Genomic DNA, 10,644 nt, shown 5'->3' with positions numbered 1-10,644 from the left:
AGCACTGATTAGTCTTTTTATAGATCTAGCAGAGTGCTGTATGAATGGGTAAATGAGGCACAGATTGTGCTGTAAAGTGCTTTGAGTATTTTAATATGATAGAAAAGTGCTATATAAGTGTGGTCCATTTATACTGTCTATGCTGTGTGGCCTGATAAATATGAGTCAGATGTAAATTTATCAATTAATGCCTATTTTAAAATTTGTAACTTTGTATTTAATGTTTAAAGGGATGGATGGATGGCTGGCTGGCTGGATTTTCCCAAACGTTATCGCTTTGGTTTTCCCATTTAGGATACTGCCATCTTGTGGTGAAATCATCTTTTCAGCATGGCTGACCCCGTATTTTAACTTTAATTCTGTTTTATCTGACTATTTTCAGCTTTTACTTATTTCCTTTTGTTGTTGTTGTTGTTATTTTATAACCTCACAATTGCTTTGCATCTATTTGAGGTATTTTAAGCAGAGCTGGCTGTTTTATTAATGACACATCATGAGTTTTCCTAACAAAAAAAGTAATTTTTTGTGGCCTCCATGGAAAATGTGCCTGGTCTTTATTATAACACTGGTGCTCGATTCCTTATCTCATGTCTCCTATCATTCTAAGTGTATTAATAATGTGTTTAACAACCATTTCTGTTACCACACCTGTGACAGCTCTGTGGTTGTTGCTCTTCAACTTGCTGCTTTTCTCCAGCTGAAGGCCAGGTGAAGAACAGGCAGCGCTCCAGCTTCACCACCAACTGTTTCCGTGGTCGTGGGGAGGATTACCGCGGCAAAGTTAACGAGACGACGTCAGGAATCCCTTGCCAGCAGTGGGACGCGCAGTCCCCTCATCGGCATCCCTTCTTCCCAAACACATACGAGTGCAAGTGAGTCACTTTTTATTGTTGGGTGTTTTCAAAGCCTTTGCTGCCACATGAAAACTAATGTCGAAGAGTTGAATGTTCATTCTCTGCTGACACTTGACAGTAGATGATAGATGGTCAGCAGCTGCGTATGGATCTGAATATTAATCATACATGTGACATGGTGATCATTCTTCACGTCATCACTGATTAGCAGCCTTTCATTCAGTGAAATTAGCCTTGAGTTCAGAGCGATCTCTTCATCTCTGAGCTATCCAAACAGATTATTTCAGTGTCATTTCTCACTCTGAGTTGCACATCATCACTTCCAGAGGTTTGGAAGAGAACTACTGCCGCAACCCAGATGGATCCGAGGCTCCGTGGTGTTTCACATCACTTCAGGATAGGAGAACGGCCCTTTGCTTGCAGATCAAACGTTGTGCCGATGACATAGAAGTTGAAGGTGAGACGTCTTAATTTAGTTTGAAACACAAAGAAGAATCCACTTTTAATCCATCCATCCATTATCTTTACCCGCTTATTCCATTTTGGGTCACGGGGGTCGCTGGTGCCCATGTCCAGCAATCACTGTGCGAGGGGCGGGGTACACCCTGGACGGGTCGCAAGTCCATCACAGGGCCACATAGAGACAAACGACACAAACAACCATTCACTCTCTCACTCACACCTAGGGACAATTTAGAGTTACCAATCAGTCTAACATGCATGTTTTTGGTCTGTGGGAAGAAACCGGAGTACCCAGAGAAAACCCATGCATGCACGGAGATAACATGCAAACTCCACCCAGAAAGGCCCCTGGACCGAGGTTTGAACCAAGGACCTGCTCGCTGAGAGGCAGCAGCTCTACCAGTTGCGCCACCGTGCTGCCCATCCATTTTTAATATTAAAGTTAAAAGAAGATCCAAAGATAGTTTTAATATTGATTAATTTTAATTAGTAGTGTATCTTGTGATCCGCCAAATGGATACTTACCATTTGGATGTACTGTACATCTACAACTAATTAACTTCTAGAGTCAATCAAATCAAATTCAAGATGGCCACCACAGCCAGCTGACCTTAGGAAACACAAAAATGGCTGTAACTTGGTCAGTTTTGCAAACGTAGCGTTAAAATTTGTTGTTTGTAGCCCAGAGACATTCACATCCCCTTCTCTGAGCTCTACACATGGGTGCTGCAGTGGCTCAGCGGTCAGTGCAGCAGTCTTGTAAACCAGAGGCTGCGGGTTTGAGCCCAGGTTGTGTCAGGAGCTATAACGCATCTTGTCAGATCTTCTGATGACATAATTTCCAGGGTTTGACCACAACAGCTAAACTCCATCTCAGAATAAAATTATTTTTAAGTTTAAAATTCTGGAACAAAAGGCAATATCCTGTCACTCTAGGAATGTTAGGTCTTTATTTATTTATTTAATAGTTTTACCATTTTACGTATGGTACAAAACAGTATTCTCTCGTTAGCTCTCGGCAAAGACGGTCACTCTCACCCTCTCTCCTGCTTTTTTTCCTCTCTTGTCCTGTCAATCTCAGAGTTTCTCTTTGCACATCTTCCAAATCGAAAATTATTATGGATTTGATCAGCTGGTCCCTCAGTGCAATTGATGACATTTTTTCCACCAGATGACCTGGTGCTGGAGAGCCCCTCATGCCCTGAATGGACCCTTGCAGCTGGATATGTCATGGATTCCTGGGGGCAGTGGAAGAAGATGTGCCTATCTGTGCTGTCCGTGGAGGACGTAGAAGACGTGTACATTATTGGATTTATGATAACACGGTTTCTGCTTTTTAGAATCAGTGGATATCTAGGATACTGACAAATTAGGAAAACATCGGCAGCAGTTTTAGCCATGGTAAAGCTGCCAGCCTTATGTGAAGGATTAATTTGTGCCTCGAGCGCTCAGACTCATATGCTTACCGAGCTCAACCGCAAGCTGGACGCAATTTCTGAGAATCGTAGGCCACTTGCAGCACCTGGAACTCATCAGCATGAAGGATTGGACCTTGGAGAATGCTATAATGATCACAGACTGGGCGGAATGTCCACAAATCTGGCTGTTTGGATTCACCAATGAGTGTACCAGCAGAACTTGAAGGCAGACAGAAAACAGAGTCTGGCAGCCAAAACAGTTGTTTATCTGAATGTGGCCTCCCCGCTGACCTTGGACAGGCCAACTTATCTCTAATTGCTCCTGGAGGATACGTAAACTAGAAGATATGCCTGCCCCCCTTTCCCTCCTGAGGACATCTGTGCATGGCCTTATCAGAACCATGATGCTGATAGACACTGCACCATCTTATCAGAACTTTGGAACTTTCTGAGTGTCCATGGACAACTCACCGTCTTTGTCGACCTCTATACATAAATGTATTATGATGTCATTGTATGTTGCTGTTTTATGCTGTGAGGTATTTTTTTGCATCTTTTACATTGTCCCCCGGCCAGGACATGGTGTGAGATGATTTTTATTTTTTATTTTTTTTGCTTCCTCCACCCTTGTATTCTCTTTTTCTCATCTGCCTGTACATTGTATGTAACAGGTCTTTCTTGTAAAAAGTCTTCGAGGCTCAATGAGAACTAACCTGTATAAATAAAGGTCTAATTTAAAAAATATACGTACTTGGTTACCTCAATCGCGCTCTCCTGCTCATGATTGTTGTGTAATTTTTACTTTGTAGTTCAAGGCAGTGTGAAACACAAAACATCACACCTGTCCCTTTTTAAAATTTATTTGCAGCTGTATTTATTGACTGTGCTGATCTCGGATCACTTTCATATTTTCAGACTGCTACCATGAAAATGGAAAAAACTATAAAGGTGTTGTCCGCAAAACTCGTAAAGGTGTCGCCTGCCAAAAATGGAACATCAACACGCCTCACCAGACCAAGTACTGTCAACTTTTAATCTTTACAAACACTTATGTTTTGGAAATCAACATTTGTACACAATGAGCAGGCCCCTCAAAGAAAATGATCATAAAACCGTTAATAAATTTGCCTCTGCTCGTTGCGTTTGTATTCAAACTGTTTAAACCTGTACCAATCAAAGTTGATCAATAGCTGAACAGAATCTTGTAAAAAGCATGAATTTGGAACAGTTGTGACAGAATCAAAGCCTCAAAGAGATGTTTTATTTTATTATTTTGTAGGATAAACCCACGGACACACCCTGAGGCCAATCTGACGGAGAATTATTGTCGCAACCCTGACGGGGACCAGCACGGACCCTGGTGCTACACCACTGACCCCAAAACTGAGTTTGACTACTGTGCCATAAAACAGTGTTGTAAATATTCCTGCTTCTTCTGTGTCTAAGTTCTCCACTCTGTTTAGTCAAAGATCTGACATTTTGACAAACCTGTTGTTGTCTTCCAACAGCCGGAGAGAAAGTGCCCCTGACGGAAACAGTAGGTCAGTTTGTAAATGAATGAATGTGTCCGCACATCCGCAGACATGTCTTCAGCGCTGATGTGTTGTCCTTTGTGTGAACACAGAGGAGGTGGAGTTCAGTGAATGTGGAAAAAGGGACAACCGCTTCCCAGCGACTCGGCTGCGCATCGTGTATGGCATTCCTGGTAATTCTCCGTGGACTGTGAGCCTCAGAGACAGGTCCGGCTGGCAGCTGATGGTGTTTGGTGATGGACTGTCAAAACACTCTGCTGCGCTGCCAATAACCCCTGACCTCTGTGTGTGCAGGAAAGGAAACCACTTCTGTGGAGGGTCTCTGGTGAATCCCCGATGGGTGATCAGCACCAAGCAGTGTTTCTCTTCCTGGTAGTTAAACAGCCACTCGGATTTTAGATTTTCACAGTGTGGCGTCGTGAAAGTTAAGAAAAGTTTGACCACATTAACACATCTTAGTTGTATTCAGGGAATGATGGAGGTGAAGCTGTTGTAATCCAACCTTGAGAGTAATGCACAGTGTTATGCATGTCAGGCTCAGAATATGTGTTGGAGATGACTCTCTGCTACTACCACATCAAATATCACCCTAATGTTTGTACAACTTACTGACTTATGGTTTTTAAGATCAGTAAGCTGCGGCAGCCATATTGACTCTCATTGACTTCAAAAGTTAATCAATTGCAGATGTTTACACCAATAATTACTTTTTTGCAAGTTTCATTAAAGTTTGTCTGGTTGATAAGATATTTTGCTAACACTACAAATGAACCCACCGGCATGGGCAAAAACATTATTGCCTCCTTCGGTGGCAGGAAAATCCTGATAAAAGTTCTAATACCAAGTTAAACTGAGCCAGTGATGCAAACTGACCAGTCACATTTTTACTGGTTAAAATAAATCATGAAGACAATACTGACACTCTTGGAATCAGTGAGTTTAATTTTAAGTAAATTGTTGATCCAAATGCACAAAACTACCATCTGCAATTTGGTGATGACAAGGATGTGACCAAAAGGGCCACTGTCATCTACTGGTGTCACAGTTTGAACCAAGTTCTGTCCGATTGTGCAACTTAGGAATTTCACAGTAAAAAAAAAACAAACAAGCCTCTGCAAAATCAACAGTTTCTTGCTTACATAAAGTCTGGTCATGTTTCTAGAAACTAGAGTTTTAATTTTATTTTTCTACAACTCTCAGCTGTGAATCTAACTCAATATTTCTACACAAATTCAAAATAATAGCAGCAGAGGTGATATATATCGTGATACCAGAGGAGGGGGCGTGCCAAAAACACCATCTTAGCACCAACATAACTGGTTTGTTCCACTTTGGAGTAAGCTGTTGTGGAAAGAATCAATTTTGTGTTGTGTGTTCCCTTGACTGATGAAGCCTTCTGGATGGAAGGTGACACATTTCAGCACAAAATAAAAAAGAAACTGTCCAGATGACCTGACTGAAAATTGTTGGATTGTATCCCTGGATTATTGAGCATGGACTTTGTTTATCATTTCAAAGAGTTAATATTTCTTTATAGTTTGAATCTTTCAGCTCAAACTCTTGTTGATTAAAAGCAAAGATCCTCGCAGGCCCACTTTTATAAATTAGACTTCAGTATAATTAATAAGTAGGGATTTCTTTGGGAATAGCACTCTGGTTGTTTTAAGACTTTTGGGTGTTTTTGTAATCTGTCTGCTTCTTGCTTCCTTTTTGTTGTTTAGACATGATAATGATGTCATCTTTTACATTTATATTGACAATGGACTAAGTCCCTGTCTGCACCTTGCACTTTACAACTGGGTGATCTGATCCTAAAGGGTCAGCTACCCCAAAACATTTTGGCATCAGATATGAGTTGCCTCCTCTGTGTGCAGATAGTCAGAGAGTGAAAGTCAGAGATTCTTTACTGTCATTCGCACCTCATGTGGTACATGTGGTGGAGCGAAATTATGTACACAGGGTCCCAGTTACATCCAACAATAAAATGTAAAAGAAAAACAATGATAACATCCAAGATATGAACAATGATCAACAATTAAAAGGACATAAAGCCGGCTGATGTTTCTGTAAAAATCCCACCAGCTCTAAAACTATCAGAACAATGAACATAATAGGAAACCCCAGGTAATCCACTCTGATTAATGAAATTCTGACAAAAGAGACAACTTTATTCTGGGTTCTGGTAAACAGTTTATCAGAATGTTTAGCCAAAAAAAGCTGAATCTTCAAAATATTCCCAAGGTCAAACTACTAAACAGAGATAGAAGGGGTCTGGACCACCGCTGAAGGTCGTCTGAGAGAAAACTTTTTCAGTGCACACCAGTATTTGTCCCTGTTTGATTCCAGTCCTGATCACAGGATGTCATTTCGTGACAGATCTGAGCAGAGCCTCAGCTTTTAAGTTTTTAACCAAAAAAACTTGTTTTCCTTATTTTAGTATGAATGATCAGCACAATATCCCTGAGACAAATATTAATATCTTCAAGTGTCCTGGTTTGCACAGCTATGTGGATCTGCCCGGGTACACTGCCATGATGGGAACACTTTTCCGTGACCCACAAGAAGAAGAGCCCGGCGTGCAAACCATCCCTCTCACTAAGATCGTGTGTGGACCATCTGAGTCTCAGCTGGTCATGCTACAACTGGAATAGTGAGTGCTGTCAACAGCCCCACACTCACACAGAGACACACAACACGCACATCATGACAATGATTTTCTCTGTTTCCTTTCTGTCTCCAGCCCTGCCCAGTTCAATGAACGGGTCTCTCAGATCTGTCTCCCTCCTGAGCGATACATAGTGCCTGAGGCGACTGAATGTGAGATTGCAGGATGGGGTGACACAAAAGGTACGTTTGACCCGATGGCAAAGAGACATCGCATTTCTTGCAACTACAATATGCCAAAAGATATATGAAAATAGATTGTATTTTTCGGACTATAAGGCGCTCCGGATTATAAGGTGCATTAAGCGAAACAAAACAGTCAAATAAGTCAAATTTTATTCAACTCATTCACAATAACCTTATAAAATCTGTTTTAGGTCAGTAAGCACAACTAGAATTCATACATAAGGCGCACCTGATTATAAGGCTCACTGTCGATTTTTAAGAGAATTAAAGGATTTTAAGTGTACCTTATAGTCTGAAAAATATGGTACTTGTTTAAGCATCTTTTCTCTGCCCTTGAAGTAATATAACATGCATGAAGGAGTTATCCAGACTGATTAGTACCAGACTGCGTTGCTTTTTCCATGATCGATCATCTGCGGTACCTTTTTTTGGTTTCTTTGAATTTTAAGTACATTGCTTGCAATTACCGTCTTCTGATGATTTTGTAGGGACTGGAAACGAGACTGTCCTCAATGTGGCACATTTGCCCGTTATTAGCAACAAGGAATGCAACAAATACTTCAGGGGTCGTGTCCGTGAAAACGAGATGTGCACAAACTCTTTCCAAGGTGGAGTCGGAGCCTGTGAGGTAGGTGACTGTGGAAAAGGTGTGAAAAGATTGGAAGATTTTACACGATGTGCATTTGACTGCAGGCTATTTGGTTGTAAAGGACACTCTAACAGTATTGTGTACGAAATGACAGTTTTTAAAAGAGGTAGTTCTGATTTTATAAAAGCAAGGTTCTGTGGAAAGTAGTGGTGCACCGAAAAATCGGCCGGCCAATTGATCAGCCCCGATTTATCGGCCCCAATTTCCTTAATTTTGGGAAATCGGAGATCGGACGATACTTAAATGAGAAACCGATTTTACCAATTTTTTGTAGTTTTAACAACAATTGTGTAAACTTCATTTATATTTCAGAACACTACTTCATTAAAACAAGTTTGTATTGTTTCTAGGATATTGCTCAAGGGTATGTTTTTCAATAAAGTAATATTGAAAAATTGAAGGTGCATTGATGTGACCTTATAACACCTGAGAGTGTCGCTTATAAAACAAATTTGGTATTGACCAAAATCAGAATCGGCAGGTCAGACTTTTTGGAGATCGGTGATTGGTGACCGGCCAGAAAACTGCAATCGGTGCACCCCTAGCGGAAAGTAGTGTTGTAGTCAAGACCACCTAACCTGAGACCAAGTCAAAACCAAGACCAGAATGTACCGAGACAGATACAAGACCAAGACTTTTAGGGTCCGAGACCAAGTCGAGACCAAGATCTCCAATAAAATAAATAAAATATAACATTTTATTATAATTTTTTTTTTAGAAAAGTTACATACTGCAACTTTAAGTTTGCTTTTGAATAAATGTATTAGCTTTTATAAATTTTTAAAGCTTCCTAACAAAGAAATCAGACATTCAGTGGCCTAACTTCATGTGATTCAACAATAAAACTACACAACTGTTAAATTGGAAGCAGTTTCATCACATGCCAAGCCTTAAAAAACTGCAGTGACCAAACACTCTTCATAAGTCCAAGCTCAAGACCAAGGATAACCATATAGTTGCACAGTGGTTTCAATAAATTAGTAGATATACACCTAAAAAAGTTACATAAAGGGATATTAGTTACAAGTATATTCTTTGTGATTTAAATAGACAAATTTTATAACTGATAATTTGGCAGACATCTTCTCCCGTGCCCAGAAAATCAAACACTTCTCATTTTCTTGGAGTGACCAGTGTTGCCAGATAGTCGAGGTTTTCCAGCCCAAAAATCTGTTAAAAAACATCATATAAGACAAAAATCCACCCAGTCAATATATTGTTACAATATATTTACTGTTTGCACTTGAACGCACATCAGTGCAAGCCAAGGTAATTTAACAATATGTGGCAAAATGCAACAATCCAACAAAAATCTTCCCAGAGTTCCCAGCAAAATCAGAATGAAATCCGCCCAATTGGCAGTACACCGCCCAATCTGACCACACTGGGAGTGAAGCGTGCGAGTGAAAAAGGGATGGGTGTGACAGCGGTAACAAAAGAAGTATTTAGCAATGAGTCGCTTGGATTTGAATTAATATGTTTTGCATCCAATAAAAACAAGGATGTTAAAAAATAAACTGGACAATATTCTGGAAATTTAGTGACATTTTTACAGTTGTGGTCTTGACTTGTCTTGAAATAAAATCCCAAGTCCTCAATGTTTGAGACAAGACCGAGACCAAATGCAGTCAAGTCCAAGACAAGACCAAGACCATCAAAAAGTGGTCTTGAAACCAGTCTCAAGACCAAGACTGGTCTCGAGTACTACAACACTAGTGGAAAGTGCTGGTGAAGATTCTCAGTCATCCAGGACATGATAAATTCAAAAAAACGTTCAATACAAAAACAACTGGACTTTATTTGTAACAGAAGACGTTTCGCTTCTCATCTGAGGAGCTTCCTCAATTCAAAGAGCAGAGAGTGAGGGGTTCAGGTTTTCAACCTTATAACCTGAACCCCTCACTCTCTGATCTTTGAATTGAGAAAGTTCCTCGGATGAGGAGCGAAACGTCTTCTGTTACAAATAAAGTCCAGTTGTTTTTGTATTGAATGTTTTTTTTAACTAGTGGAAAGGTCATAAAAAGTTTATAATTTACCTGTTGCTGTAGTTCTCTGAACTGCCTCAGTTTTTAGAAAAAAAAAAGCTCTTTCACTACACCCAGACTGAGACACCTTCTGGCCTCCTCAGTTTAATTTCTGAATGAACACAGTCAGTTAGGAGCAGTGGTGTAGTCTAAGCGATACACGGGTATACAGAGTATATCCACTAGAAAAGCTTAAGAATTTCAGTGTACCCACTTAAAAGTGCCCAATGATACATGACATATCATTAGGCACTTGTCATTGATACATTAAACGGCAGTTAAACGCTTCCGTTTAATCTAATCTAATCTAATTTAATCTAATATCTATCGGTATGCAGCGCTTGTTTATAACATTCACTTATCCAGCAAAGTATTGTATACTTCTGTACTTACTACTTAATACTTGAACATGTTTTGCTTTGAGACTGTTTTATAAATTATATAACATGTTTTTAATACAAAGCCAACTGTTGTACAAAGTTTGTTGTACATTTATTCAAATATAAGCATCAGAGGAATTTGGAAATGTTCAATACGCTTAAAAATCTAAATAAATTGACGATTACATTGTACTAACTGATGTACTTTGGTTTGTAAGCGCAGTATACCCACTACCAAAATGTAGACTACACCACTGGTTAGGAGGGCCCAAACAAGCCCATCTCTGGTGCACCTCTGCGCTGTGGAGTGAGATAATGGTCCAGAATGCAGCAGCCCAATTTTTAACCAGTACAGGCAAAAGAGAGCACATTACACCAGTTTTGGCCTCACTGCACTGGTTACCGGTTCACCTTCGAATCCAGTTCAAAATACTCCTGTATGTCTACAAATGGCTGAACAGTCCCCCCCCCCCCC

At 40.2% G+C, this 10,644-nt stretch overlaps 1 protein-coding gene across 1 annotated transcript in view; it reads left to right on the top strand.

The window, feature by feature from the left end:
- Window positions 1-10,644, top strand: part of mst1 (macrophage stimulating 1) — an 18,500-nt gene that overhangs the window by 4,648 nt on the left and 3,208 nt on the right. The window contains exons 8-17 of the mRNA XM_037679370.1: window positions 698-872; window positions 1,181-1,311; window positions 3,650-3,752; window positions 4,014-4,150; window positions 4,243-4,275; window positions 4,359-4,473; window positions 4,561-4,638; window positions 6,770-6,916; window positions 7,007-7,113; window positions 7,605-7,744. Of these exons, the coding sequence (XP_037535298.1) occupies window positions 698-872; window positions 1,181-1,311; window positions 3,650-3,752; window positions 4,014-4,150; window positions 4,243-4,275; window positions 4,359-4,473; window positions 4,561-4,638; window positions 6,770-6,916; window positions 7,007-7,113; window positions 7,605-7,744 (1,166 nt within the window). The remainder of the gene's footprint in view (window positions 1-697; window positions 873-1,180; window positions 1,312-3,649; window positions 3,753-4,013; window positions 4,151-4,242; window positions 4,276-4,358; window positions 4,474-4,560; window positions 4,639-6,769; window positions 6,917-7,006; window positions 7,114-7,604; window positions 7,745-10,644) is intronic.

The sequence above is a fragment of the Nematolebias whitei genome, chromosome 7, assembly GCF_014905685.2.
Source record: "Nematolebias whitei isolate Nwh7 chromosome 7, NemWhi1, whole genome shotgun sequence".
Classification (NCBI taxonomy): Eukaryota; Metazoa; Chordata; class Actinopteri; order Cyprinodontiformes; family Rivulidae; genus Nematolebias; species Nematolebias whitei.
This window is presented reverse-complemented; position numbering and strand designations above follow the sequence as displayed.